This window comes from Rhinatrema bivittatum, chromosome 5 (assembly GCF_901001135.1).
Source record: "Rhinatrema bivittatum chromosome 5, aRhiBiv1.1, whole genome shotgun sequence".
Lineage (NCBI taxonomy): Eukaryota > Metazoa > Chordata > Amphibia > Gymnophiona > Rhinatrematidae > Rhinatrema > Rhinatrema bivittatum.
In genome coordinates, this window is record NC_042619.1 from 319,754,657 (window position 1) to 319,769,111 (window position 14,455).

Here is a 14,455-nt window from a genome sequence, read left to right on the forward strand (position 1 = left end):
AAAAGGATACGGAGGGAAGCTCACAAAATATCAATTTGTAGCTGTTGAGTCAGATCTGATGTTCAAACTTTTAAGCTGTTCATTTAGACATCCCTTGTATGTTGCTAAATTGTTCCTCCCTCTCGTCTAAATTTTGTTGAAGGGATTAGGATGAAGAGGGATCCTATATACATGTTTGGTGGAACTGTGTGCAGCCTAAGGAACCAATTCGAAAGAGTAGCTGGCATTATAATAGGAGCTACAAAAAAAAAAAAAAAAAAAAGTTCTCACCTAGTCTACGTTTACTGGGCTGGTGGGGAGATGAAATGAATGCAAGACAGCCGATACATGCCGCCAGGGAACAAGGAGCAGCTAAATTACAGCTAAGTAACGGGAAAGCGATAATGATTATTGAGCATATGAAAACAGTGAACCGATGCTTTAAAGAACTGCTATTACAATTTTAAAATTGGAATCACTTTGTGACAGTTCATTTTTTTTACGGTTATGATGTGACATTTAATATTTTTCATGAGGTTCACAAGGCAACACAAATAGAAGGGTGGACGGTGGTATGTATATGATTATAACCAATTTATGTGGGTAACCTGGATGGTACCTATACTTTACCATCGTATATGAAACTACCGCTTTTCTCCCTTAAAAATTTAATTTAAGATTCTTAAGAGGATTTTTCTCTTTTACATAAGTCATAAAGCTTTGGAAATGATTAAAAACAATTTTTTAGGATGAGTAGTGTGATGTGGGTTCTTTAAGAGTAGAAAACTGATCTCTTATAGCACTAAAAATAAGACAGGGATAGCGGGTCAACAAAGCAGCAAACAAACGCTAGTGTCCCAAAAGTTTAGAATATTATATAAACGTGAAATCACAGCATCATATAGAATGTATCTCAAGGAAGACCTCATACAAGGCATACATTGATCAGTGCTGATTAGCATCAAAAGTACACCGCCAATATAATCATGGGTCTGTGATGTGCTGATCAACTTTTTTTCTTTTTTTTAGCTCAAGTGAGTGTGTGGTCCATTTTAGACCCGTATTTCATTATGCATAATAGCACTTAACTTAATGAAGTCGAGGAACGCCAAGAACATGGTCGCGAGGTCGTATCCAAAGCCAAGCCCGACACGGACCGCGTTTCGGCTTTACAAGCCTTCTTCAAGGGCTGGAAAACTCTGTGGATGTAAAAATTATTTGTAACATCATTTATAAAAAATCACCAACATTAAATCCTTACAAAGCGTAGGTACTAACGTGACAGTGCGGTAGTGGCATACTACAGCTAGTAATGTTTCTCCTCTACCGGAGGGGCCGCATTCGCGCGCTTTTTCAAGATATGCAGACCAATGGGACAGGAGGTCCACCCAGGAAATGACGTCAGCCGTTGTTAAGAGACACAGAAATGGGTAGGTCATAGCAACGAATACCATTCAATGGCTGCGTTAAGACCATCTGGGTGCATGCAATTCAGATTGAAAATCCAGCGTTGTTCACAGAAGTTGAGGAGCTTTTGAAAATCACCCCCTCTCTTCGTCAATAGTATCCGATCAATGACACGCCACCTAAGGTCGCCAAAAAGATGATGCATATCAAGACAATGTTGAACGATAGGGGCATTTACTTTGCCTGTATTCAGACAGCTACGATGCTCAATCAGTCTCGTGCGGATAGGGCGCTTTGTTCTCCCCACATAGAATTTAGAGCAGGGGCACACAATGAGGTATATGACGTAAGATGTAGTACAGTCTGAATGAAAACGAGATGTGTGAACCAGCCCAGCATTATCAGTCCACGTAATGCCATCCAAAGATTGAGCACATATAGTACATTTCCCACACGACCAGTGTCCTACCGGTTCTTCGGATTGTGTAGAAAAATCTGTCTGAGTCGAAGCATGAGTGAGAAGGTCACGGAGATTTTTGCCCCTACTATAAGCAATCAAAGGGCGGTCTTTAAACACTTCATGAGTATGAAGTATATACCAATGGTTACGTACAATTGATGCAATCTCCTGCGACCTGGTAGAAAATCTGATGGTACATACCAATGGAAAATCCAACGAGGTATCTGTAGATTCCAACAGGAGCCATTCCCGCTCAGCATTAGTGGCCCGTTTGAGAGCCCTTTTAATAACGGAGGTAGGGTAGCCACGGTGAAGTAGTCTAGACGCTAAAAGTTGAGCTTGCTGAGCAAATTCATTTTTATCTGTGCATAGTCGCCGGAGGCGCAAAAACTGTCCGATGGGTAAACTCTTCTTCAAACTATACGCATGGAAACTGGAAAAATGTAACAAGGTGTTGCGATCGGACGGTTTTTTATATATGGTAGTGACAAAATGGTCATCAACAAGCCGAATATAAATGTCCAAAAAGGGAATCTGAAATAAATGATACTGCATAGTGAAAGTGATGTTAGGATCTAGCGTGTTTAGCCATTGTAAAAAATCATTTAACGAGGAGATGTCGTTGTGCCACAGAAAAAAAATATCATCAATGTAGCAGGTCCAATTGGAAACATAAACAAAAAGAGGGGCCGGATAAAGAAAGTGGTCCTCAAAATTAGCCATGTAAAGATTGGCAATACTGGGGGCCATGGTGGCCCCCATAGCTGTTCCATGAATTTGGTTGTAAAACTGATCGCCGAACAGAAAATAATTATCACATAAGGCAATCCTAGCTAGCGTAACAAGGAAGGAGGTGGGTACTCTATGAGGACGAGGGCGAGTGTCCAAGGCTTGCTCGAGGATAGTAAGAGCCGCGTCTTGGGGTATACTGGTGTAAAGAGCTTTAATGTCCAACGTTACCAGAAGGCATGGGCTCGAGATCCGAATGGAATCCAACTTAGTAAGCATGGTTTTCGTATCTTTCACATACGACAGCATCTCAGGGATAAGAGGCTGAAGGAATTTATCCACGAAAATCGACAGGGGTTCCAGGAGGGACCCAATCGTATTGACGATGGGTCTGCATGGAGGTTGAGTCATGTGCTTATGAATTTTAGGTAACATGTAGATGACGGGAGATCTGTAGCATTTATTAACCAAAAAGGAAAATTGATCAGGAAGTTGATCAGCACATCACAGACCCATGATTATATTGGCGGTGTACTTTTGATGCTAATCAGCACTGATCAATGTATGCCTTGTATGAGGTCTTCCTTGAGATACATTCTATATGATGCTGTGATTTCACGTTTATATAATATTCTAAACTTTTGGGACACTAGCGTTTATGTTTGCTGGTTCTTTAAGAGTGCCAGGTTTATTATAGCAGCCATGGGGAAATCCTCTTTCAAGCTGGAGCATTGGCACAAGCAGGTCCATGGGATTGCATTAAACGAAAAGTTAACCTTTCTTATTAAAATTAGCGAAAACACTGTACTAGAGGATAAGGGAGAAATGCTGACTGTATTACAGAAGTTACATCTCTCATTAGGCTCTGTCTTGGGGTTAGATACTGTGACCACATGCCTTAGAAGTACATGTATAGTTACTTAATATTTGTGGTGCCATTTGTGAGAGGTTATATATCTACTCATGTCTGATGCATGGTTGGTTCTCTTTTTCAATAACATGCTCTGAAGAAACAAAGTTTAAATTAAAAAAAAAAGTACATTCTGCTTTTTCCAAGCACAGCGAGCCTTGTTTTTTGCATTTAATTTACTCCCAGTATTGTGGCACAGAGAAGGTTATTCTGTCATTAACAAAATGTACAACTGACCTTCTTACTCGACCCATGTTAGGTTTCAGTTCACATTTATATAACATACTTCCACGTGAATACAAAAAATTAATGTGTGGAGAGAGCTGCGTCCGTCGCTGGTGTGTGCAGCACCAGGCCGTGGTGAGGTGGCTGCTCTGTGCAAGATGCAGTCACTGCCTGTTCACTAGGAGGAAGTTTCAAAGTGATTTCTACGGGTAAAAACAGTGCTTTACCTGCAGAAACGGGCTTTGAGAAGCTTGCCTTCCTCGTACGTGGGTAAACTTTCACCTGTGGCGCCACCGCACGAGCAACTGCACCTACAGCGAAAGGAGGCGTTCCTGGATGGGCGAGCAGGACCTTGCACTTCCCTGCACTCATCTGCGTTTTCAGAAGCAGAGGGGCACAAGTTTTCTTTGAAAAAAAAAAAAAAAGCTACCTGCCAAAAACCAGCAGATGTGCACACATGTGGGTAGTTTTTCTGGGGTGATTTTTCAAAAGAGAAGGCAGGCGCATTTGAAAGCTAGTGCAGATAAAAGGCATCAATGTGGGCAATTGGAAATGACCCCTTTCCCCCGGATGGCGACTGTACCTCAGACCCACACTCAACTTTACAGGTTATGCCAGAGCATTCTGTCTCCGCAATGCATTCCCTATGCGCAACTTCAACAGATAGCTTAGCTCTGTCTTTACGCACAAATAGGAGGCGGCTGCTTCTTCAACTCCAAACCTTATTAACAGGCAAAACAAATAAACAGAGTTTTACTGTGCATAAACTGGGCCACTGAAATAAAGACGGGTAAAATGAGCATTATTTGGCAAGGCTGGCCAGATTAGCTGCTGATGCATAAGGACTGAGCAGAGCTGACGAAAAAGGAGAAGGCAAAAAATTCCCGAGCACCTCTGTTTGCAAGTCAGAGGTTAACCCCTTCTGAGCCAGCTGTACTGACTTACAGCAGAAGCTGTGAACCTACAAGCTGACCACCAATTCACAGCAGAACAGAAAACAAGAAACGGTGCAGAATAAAGCACGAACAGCAGCATTAGGAACAGAAACAGGCTGCTATGGAAGAAGGACAACAGTGAATAAACAGAAAAACAGCTATGGAGACAGGACACAGAGTGTGCAAGGAGGGGATTTCGATTATCCTCTTGTTTATTTCTTGTTTTAATTGCAGCCCCCCTGTGACAAACAGAACTCCCAGCTAGTTACAGCCATCTGGGCTGCTACGGTTTATGGTTAAAATTTGCAAAGCCAAAATTTCAGATTCCGTAAAGCCAAGCCCGTGGCATGGGGAGGACAGGGTGTGATGTACAGAGAGGAAAAAGAAAAACTATATTACTATTTGGAAACTTTTTTCTTCAAGCTGACCACTACGCAGGGATACAAAACGCTCCAGTTTCCTCTTGCAGGTAGAAGACAGACACAGAAAGGGGTTGAATTAGCACAGGTTTGAAACAGAGGAGCAGAAGCACCGGGGTTGAAGCCTTGACAATTGGCCATGCTGCTCCCAAGTTTCAGAGGGGTGCTAATTCGACCCCTTTCTGGGTCTGTTACCATCCTCTGCCATAAGGTTTACAAAGCACAGGGATCTAACATTAGATGCTTTTCCTGTCGCACAATTTAGCTTACAAAATAACAAAAGAAGGAAAGCATTTTTAAAAAGAGAGAAAACTGCCTTCTGTCAATTGTATCTTCCTGACTACCTTAAACATTTTTTTCAAAAGAACTGAACTGGAGTCAAGCCACAAATATACAACTTATAAGGCTGCAAGGTGCAGCCAGGGCTCATCTCATATTTCTCTAATGATTAAGCTACAAAACAGGAAGCTCGTTTGCATCCCGACACAGAACACCTTGGCAGAAGGACAGATATAAAACACACACACACACATAGGGCAGGAAAGAAGGGAATGACTTTGGCCACGTGACCTGAAGGTGAATGAGGTAAGTGATGACTCAAGGCCACCCGCCCATTCCTTTCCTCCTAACCTCAAGCAAGCCACCTGGTCATCTGGCTTTCTCCCTTTCACACACAGTTCCGGTTCCCTGCAGCAGACAATGAGAAGAAAAAAAAAAAGTCTTCACCAACGCTCCTTGTGACCTTGGGCGAGCTATTTTATCTCCCATTGCCTCAGGTACCCCACTTAGATTGTAAACTCCTGAGGGCAGGGAACTTATCACATCAGAATTCAAACAATTCGCCACAGCACCCCCACCAGCCACCTCTGCGCAACATTATATTCTGTGCACTCCCGGAGCTACAGACGTGTTTTTATGGGGTATCCGCTAAACCGACAACCTGCAACACTGCAGTGATGCAAGGCTAAACAAGAAAGCCACACCAGGTCATTACTTTCTCCAGCTCTCCTTGCAGTTGTCTGGATGCCCAGTTTACTCCTTCCTCTCCTCCTTGGAGCCATCGCTTCTGGATGCTGCGTCACCATCTGCTTTTCAGCTGGTGAGAGAGACACCGCTCTTCCTCTTTTTCTCCCTATCCCCATGTTCAACTCCCATTAACCAGAGCAAAATCGATCCCTGTACAAAACGTCCTTGTATTTTCTAAAGCAATCTGAGGAGCAGACAGCACTCCCATCCTTCCCTGAAGGACTCCTCCATCTCCAGGGCTTCTTCTCCTCACTTCATCCACTGTAACAAAGAGAGCCTCCTTCTGAAGTTCATAGGATGTAATTTTTATAGGCAACATACCTTAATCAGGCCAGTGGCACCCAATATAATTGGGACTAATTCTGGATCTTTCTGCTATATTTTGCATCTCTTGGTACTTAAGGATCTTAGCTTTCTCCATATTATCCACAGAATAGATATGTCAGTACCCAGCGACTATCAGCAATGCTATTCTTCTGTTTTACTCCTTCACCACAATACCTGGTTTTCTAGCATCGCTCTTCCTGTCGGTGGGAATAGGAATGTCCCAGGGGATCACAATGTCTTCGTTCTCTGCTGTCTGATGCATGCCAGGCCCCGGAGGAACTCGTCCCCCCACGATAGCATTCTAAGACCCTACTGAGCGCATCAGAGAGCTGCTCTTTCTGCTGTGGGCACTGAGAGGCGAATAACTAAACCAAACACCTGAAGTGCACAGGTGGTAACGTTTTAAGAAAAGCATCCCCATTTTCAGAGACAGCGCACAGTGTGGTAACAGTGCAGCTTGGACAGTTTGAGGTGCCTCTAACATCACACACCTCAACTTCAGCAATTTTCAGGCTGGTTCTTCCTCTGTGTCTGTCTGTCCTAAGAGCTTTGCCCAGAATGCTTCAGCTCATAATCAAGCTTCCCTCTGCTCCCATAGCACCCTAACCCAAACCTCGGTGGCTCCCCTTATCCCTTGCATTTGCTGACTTTCACTACACCAATCCTGAGTGAACAACTGTGAATGGATCCTCCCCACTGCCCATTAAAACTTACTGCGTAGTTCTTCCAAGAGAGCCAGAGCAACCACTGTCAGATATTTCACACACTGCCCCTACTCCCTTAGTTATACCTTACCTAATACTTTTCACTACCTTTCTCATTCTGTGCTTCACCTCCAATATACACAATATATGCCACTGCACTCATTTTACAGTGTGCAATGAAAGCATCATCCAAATTGCCTTTTTTTTTTTTGGGTGGGAGGGGGAGAGGTGGAAGTTGTTTGTCCAGTAATTGCCTTTGGGCTTGAGCCTTTACTCACAAGTACCAAGGATTTATGCCCCATTTTATATCCTCCCTCTTAACACTTAGCCTGATCTCCTCAGCTGAGGCCCATAAACCATGGCTCCTTTTGGAACCTGGCTAACGTGGAATCCCAAGTCCAACCACTAGGTGTCGCTGTTGCCTGATGACAGACTCCTTTCCCCTGCCCTCTGCACCAGAAACCAAACCCAGGTCCTCCCCACAGAAGCGCTGCCACTGAGCCAAGCCATCATGGGTTTACAGGGGTGGGCAAACATTTGGATAAAAGCAATGCATTGGGGGCCTGCCCCCCCACCCTGGAGTGTCAGGCTGGTGGGGGGAAGAGAAGGCACAGATGGCGACATTAAAATTGTGGCCCACTGATGTCACTTCTAGGTGGAAGTAGCACGTTCTCACCACCTCCCACCCCCTGTACGTGGCCCGCCGCTATGTTTTAAGCATTTTTAAGTGTATAATGAGATAGGTTTTAGTTCAACTTTATTTAGGGGAAATAGTTAATGCAGAAACCAAGAAGTGGTGGCATTTTTGCAAAAGGGTTTTCCTTTATGAGAAAAATTAGCTTACAGATGTTATAATCCAGTAAAAGTTAAAAAAACAAAACAAAACAAAACATGAAACTGTTATGGAAATCTGCAGCTGTTATAAACAGAATATGAATGTTGACCCAGAATTTGAATGCTGACTTTGTAAACCGTTGTGATCTTATTCTGGAACGATGGTATATACACAACGCCTAAATAAATAAATAAATATAGGGGCTGAAAAGAAAAGAATCACTCGACAAAATGTTTGATTTCCAAACTATACAGAGCTTCAAAGCAGGAGGAAAGCATGAAGCTGAACTCTCTTCCCATCACTAATCTGATGTATTAAATGTTTCTTTCCGGCTGGGACATACTATAAATTCTGTAATTAAGGAAAACAATGTTTCCCTCGATTCTGAAAACTCCCGAGTCATAGAAATGGCTGAATACCTGGCCATACAAACCTCCTGATAATTGGTTTTGTACGATACAAGTAAGATCTTTGGGTGCGCTCTGGAGAAGTCCAGCTGTGTCCTGACAGTTTTGGTTTTTTTCTTGTTTAGTGAAGCTGGCACTGTTGAAGTTGCTGGACTGCCAGCTCTAGTAACCAAAAAACAGTTTCCCTCATTTGTCCACCGAGGGGACATACCCCAGATAGTGGCAGGGCAATCTGCCCATGCCACCCTGCCAATGCATCTTAATCCCTTTTTGAGGACAGGGCAATTCAGCCTCGATCAGTCATTGCCCTCTTCTGCTGAGACTTAACCAGTGTACCAATTAGCGACAAAACTGGGATGATGGTTTTCAGAGATTATGGAGACTTTGCCCACTGACAGCTGGGCCAAGAGCACAATCTTGTTCCACACAGGCTGCCAAACCTCTTTCTGGCATCAGCCATCTGAGCTAGATCTGAACTGATAACACAGCATTGAAAGGTTCTGTCAGTGTAGGCCAGTCCCTTGCACCATTTAGTCTTCTCTCCCACAGAGATGTGCTCCTGTGCAGAATGGAGTGGAAGCCAGGGTTTCAAATCCCACCACTGCTCCTTGTGACCTTGGGCAAGTCACCACCTTCCATTGCCTCAGGTACAAACAGGCTGTAAGAAGTGCAGATTTGATGGACCATTTGGGGTTTTTATCTGCTGTCATTTACTGTCAGGCCGATACAGTAAGGAGCGGTAGGAAGAGCTGCGTTCGTGCCGGGCGCACCTGCGGTTGCCGCACGCACAGTCCAGCTCACCTACCGCTCGATACTGTATGTAAATAGCTTGCAAATGCAAGCTGCGTCCAAGAAGCATCCTTGACTTGTTAGGCCCGCGCAATCCTTTTTACTGTATAGAGAGCTATACAGTATCCTGGGTGGGCTGGCCTAATGCTTCACGGACACACTGGTATCTGTCATTTCAAATGACATGTACCAGGAAGTGGTACATCATCTCCCCTCCTCCCGAAGCAAGGCGCGTAAAGCAGCCTTGCTTCGGGAGGAGGGGAGAGAGGACTGGCAATCCCCAGCGTAGGAAAACCGTCCACTTCGTTGCTACTTTTTTTTTTGCTTTTTTTTTTTCACTTTTTTCGATTTTTTCCGCTTTCGTTGCTTCGGGAGGAGGGGAGAGGACTGGGGCTGCCCCGGAGACCGGCACCCATGGACGCGGCCAGGGCAGGGGGCTGGGGGAAAGTTTGCCGCCTACCCTTACCCCTGCCTCTAACGCTGGGGTAAGGGTAGGCGGTAAGTTAGCAGGGTAAACGCGCAGCAAAACAGCAGGGTAAAAAAGCGATAGTCAGGGCGCGCGTTACTGTATGGGAGGGAATAACTAATTTGATTGTTTACATCTAATATACATGCCGCGGGCGGAAGGGGTTACCCAGTGATTTAAAGAGGCGGTAAGAATGGGTTAAAGGGGATAGTGTATCGCGGGTTGGACTAACGCGGCCAAAAAGTGAGTAGAAAGCGGGTTAGGAGCAGGGTAACCGCAGCCGCACTTTACTGTATTGACCTGTGTGTAAGCTCTTGGGGGAGAGGGGAATACAGACTGTACTTTATTTATTTATTTATTTCGAGGCTTTTTTTATACCGAAGTATAGCGGGATGCCTTCACTCCGGTTTACAGGATAAACAACTTATACATAGTGGTGACCAATTGGTAACTTATACAAATATGAATATAACATCTTATATAACTTAAATAACTTGGTAAACAGGTTGGTGACAAAACAGTCACTGGGGCACTCTAGCAGGGAGCTAAGGCGGGCTGGATAGAGGGCTGTGTAGCAAAAATTGAAGAACAAGAGACAAGGAGGAGAGGGCGGGAGGGGGGGTGAAGGAGGATGGAATGCAACTTGCCTTCAAACAACCAAAAAAAAAAACAACCAAAACTTTCTGCACATTTCTGAATTTCAAAAACAGATTTCTTTCAGCCCACCAGAAAAAAATGTTTTAAGACTGAGGGGAAGACACCCAGTTGTGAGAAAGTTAAATATTAGATTTGATTAGCTAAGACTGCAGGCTTTCAGGATGTTTTTACACAGTTAGACATACTATAACTCTGCTCAGCCTTGCCATCATCAGTCATGTAAAGCCTGAGGTAGACGCCGAAGGACGCATTGAAGAAAGGGGTGGATCCAAGGAACAACCTCTAGGCGAAGCTAATGGAAGTAACAGCAAACCATGAATTGAAGAAAATAGCTACCTAGTGGTAGAGAGAGGGTAAAGCCCGAGTCCCTGCAGGAGGAAGTGAATCCATGCAAACTGGATGGGCCTTGAGATCTGTAGCTGCTGACAGAGTCTGTCTTACCTGTTTTTTTGTAAGAAGTGGAAGAATGCATGTTCAGTGTTAGAAAACATTTTTATAACATTTAGAACAAAGGAGAAACATGGAAAGTATTTTGGATTTGTATTTCTCCCAAGTGAATGTTACTAGGAAGATGCAGTGCAGGGGCAATACAGTGCCATATATGCCAGCCAAACGTTTTACATTTTAAAAGTAAAACTAGCAGCAGGGTAACAATAAATACCAGCATTTAGTCCTGTAGTGGACTAGTGCCAGGGCTGCCAAATCCTGAGAATTTCATTTTTATAATTATGGTTTTGCCAGATTTTTACTGACAATTTTTACATGGACACAATTCACATAATGTGAAAGTGTGCAAAATGTTACAAGATGACTTTGTGCCACTCTCTCCATTACATCCCAGAGTCTCACCACAGACCTGTTTCCTGCACAATTGTGGTTGGTACAAACCAATACTTGGCACACCCTGCAAAACAACTGTTTTTCTTTCTCAAGCACAGAAGAAAGTTTGCTTTCCAAACTGCCCAGCACAGAAAAGTAAAGAACACCAGGACATGAAAATTATTATTATTTTTTTGTAAAAAAAAAAAAAAGGGTCATTTTTGGCTTGCTTTTTAACTCCAGTAAATTTACTGGCATTTAGAGAACTGCAATTACATTATGGCTTAACGCCAGTCTACAAAAGGATGGGTGCCAACCACCACATCCACATTCTTCTAACAGCCCATCAATGACATAAAGGAGCCCTTGATAATAAACCCCAGAAGACTCTACACCTTTTGCATTTTTGCAAGCTGATGTTATTTGAAAAGATTACACAATTGAGACTGGAAGTGGACAAACAAATACATGCATTATAATTATCAAAGAAGTCAGTGTTACACCTGAATTTCCCCCCTCCACCTGAAAACACTGGAATATTTTTACTGCTAAACATGAAGCTATTTTATCCACCCCCTGGTGGAAAACCCTGACTAATCCTCGCCATAAAATGCTCTTCCATCTATAGTCACCCTGGAAACTTTACTAGTGAGACATCTCTTTCCCTGTACTAAAAGCACAAATTATTTGAGACCAGGCTGTGCAACAAGTGTCTTTTGCTGCTTTAAAGATCCGAGTGTGCTGCATCCAGCTCTGTGCATCAAGGGGGGACTTTCAGAAGTAATCTGTACCAAAGCAGGGACAAGCCCGCCCGCCGATCACCCACAAACCAAGCGGCGGAGAGCCGGTCTTACCTTGGTGATGATGAGGGGCTCCCCGTGCTCCCTTCCCCCCTTCAGGGTGAAGCCCCAGGGCGCTCCCCCGATCAGCTGCACTTGCACCAGCTTCCAAGCCTCCGACGATCTCTGCTCCACCATCCCAGGCACCTGAGCCGGAAACCTCTCCTGGCCTCCTCGGAGCTCCACGCGCTCCATGATCGCAAGGCGACTTTTCCTTTACTCCGATCCCAGGAGCCGCATGCTAAGGGGGCAGCGGCCGGCCCCGGTCCCATGCGGGGGCTCCTGCCCGCGCCTCGTCCCCCCTGCCTCCGGAGAGCGGCGTTAAGGGTGGAGGGGGCGCTCACGGGCACCTGCCGAGCTGTGGCAAAGCGAGGAGGGGGAGGGAGCAGCAAGTCAGCAACAGCGGCGGCGTCTCCCCGGCCCGGCCATAACCCTACTCCTCCGCCGAAAAGGAGCGCTCCCGACCAAAATGCAGAGGGGAAAACGGCTCGGCCGCAGCGCCCGGGATCAGGGCTCCGGCTGACACCTCGTCGGCCGCTCTCCTTTCCTCCAGGAAGAAGACAAAATTCAGCGGCAGCGAGGTCCGATTCCCTTAGGAGGCTGCGCGCTGTCTCGCTCCTCCCGCTCTCCGGTGCTTGCCGTGTTGGGCTGCGGGGGGAGGAGGAGGAGGCGGGCAGAGTCTTCCCTCCCTGTTTCCTGGACGAAGCTGCCGATCCCGGATACCTGCGGTTGCTGCCCGTTGGGCCTTCCTCTTGTTGCCCCAGGCTCCTTTCTCTGCCTGGGATCTCTCTCTCTCTCTCTCTCCCCACCCGCCGGCCTTACCTGCAACGGGGAGGAGCGGAGCCGCATGTGCCGGGCCTTGCCAGCCCAGCCGCCAGGTGGCAGGCGAGCGTCCCCGGTCGCCCGATGGCTCTGGGACTGCCCTTGCAGCACGTGCAGGCCTCAGCAGAGCGCTCACAGTGTTACCCCCCCTTCCTAGACGGATGCACAGCCCTGCACTATCCAAGCACTTATTACCTGGATCGCCTTTTATTCGCAGCAAGGCAAACAAAATAAAAACCAACAACAACAAAGCAAGAGGATTATCAGCTAGCCGCCTCTCCAAGAATCACCTTCTTAAAAGGTAAGTAAATCTGGGAAAAATAAAAAGTGTAAGGTCTGAGCCACCAACTGAACATACACTTGTCCCTAGCGCCTCCTTATTTGCGCGACACCCCATTTACAGGCCGATACAGTACAGTGCGCTCCATAGCCTGCTCTTGGACGCACGTTTTCCCTTACCCCTTATTCAGTAAGGGGAGGAAAAAGTGCGTCCAACCCGCGGCACCTAATAGTACCCTCAACATGCAAATGCATGTTGATGGAAATATATGTTGATGGCCCTATTAGGTATGCGCGCGGGATACAGTAAGTAAAATGTGCAGCCAAGCCGCACATTTTACATTCAGAAATTAGCACCAACCCAAAGGTAGGCGTTAATTTCTTCCAGCACCGGGAAAGTGCACAGAAAAGCAGTAAAAACTGCTTTTCTGTCCACCCTACGACTTAACATCATGGTGATATTAAGTCGGAGGTCACGAAGAGTAAAAAAAGTTACAAAAAAAAAAAATTAAATTGAATTTGGCCCGTGGCTGTCGGGCCGAAAACCAGACGCTCAATTTTGCCGGCGTCCGGTTTCCGAGCCCGTGGCTGTCAACGGGCTCGAGAACCGACGCCGGCAAAATTGAGCGTCAGCTGTCAAACCCGCTGACAGCCGCTGCTCCAGGCTAAAAGGAGGCGCTAGGGACGCGCTAGTGTCCCTAGCGCCTCCTTTTGCCCGATTCTAGCGCACCACCTCATTTGCATACTGTATCACGCGCACCGGCGAGTGGCTGGTGCTTGCGCCGGGAGAGTGGGCGTTCATCCGCTCTCCCGCGTTTTTACTGAATCGGCCTGTTAAATAGAGAATCGCGTGCCCAGGAGAAGTGCCTGGGCGGGTGTCGGGAGAGTGGGCACTCAACACGGAGCGCCGGTTCTCCCGCATTTTTTACTGTATATGCCTGAAAGTAAATGACAGCAGATAAAGACCAAATGGCCCATCCAGTCTGCCCAGCAAGGGGTTCAAGATTGGATGTTCAGAAATGTTGCCACAGGTTACCCCCCAGTGCTTCATTTCTAGCTCTTGCTGCTAGGGATCTTCTTCCTCCAGTGACAGTGCTGAACACTATTAGCATCATCACCATTATTATTATTGTATTTAGTATGCCTATGAGGCAAACATCAAGCACTTCACAATCAAAGCAACAAACATAGTGACAAACAGTAATAAGCAGAGAGGACTTGGGTTTCACTCTCAGGTCCAGACTTCCCACTGCCCAGGTCAACCGGGGCAGTATTGACTCCTAGTGGTCAGATTTAAGGGCCATGATTGAAGGTTTTCAGAAGGAGCCCAGGTGTATGGCCCCAGCCAAGGACTGGTGCTTCAAGGACTTGAATGGGTTGGTGGGGGAAATTCCCCAAGTGGTTGAAAATGAAGGCTCATG

General features: G+C 45.9%; 1 protein-coding gene across 3 annotated transcripts in view; it reads right to left on the reverse strand.

The window, feature by feature from the left end:
• The window catches only part of SHROOM2 (shroom family member 2), a 359,555-nt gene extending 346,637 nt beyond the window's left edge, over positions 1 to 12,918 (reverse strand). Inside the window, exon 1 of one of the 3 annotated variants that reach the window (XM_029604361.1) lies at positions 12,756 to 12,918. In XM_029604361.1, coding sequence (XP_029460221.1) covers positions 12,756 to 12,782 — 27 coding nt within the window. In that variant the 5' untranslated portion in view covers positions 12,783 to 12,918. Of the gene's footprint in view, positions 1 to 11,948 lie in introns of all 3 variants that reach the window. The other 2 variants (XM_029604366.1, XM_029604360.1) reach the window with 2 other exon arrangements.
• Between the last annotated feature and the right edge of the window lie 1,537 nt (positions 12,919 to 14,455).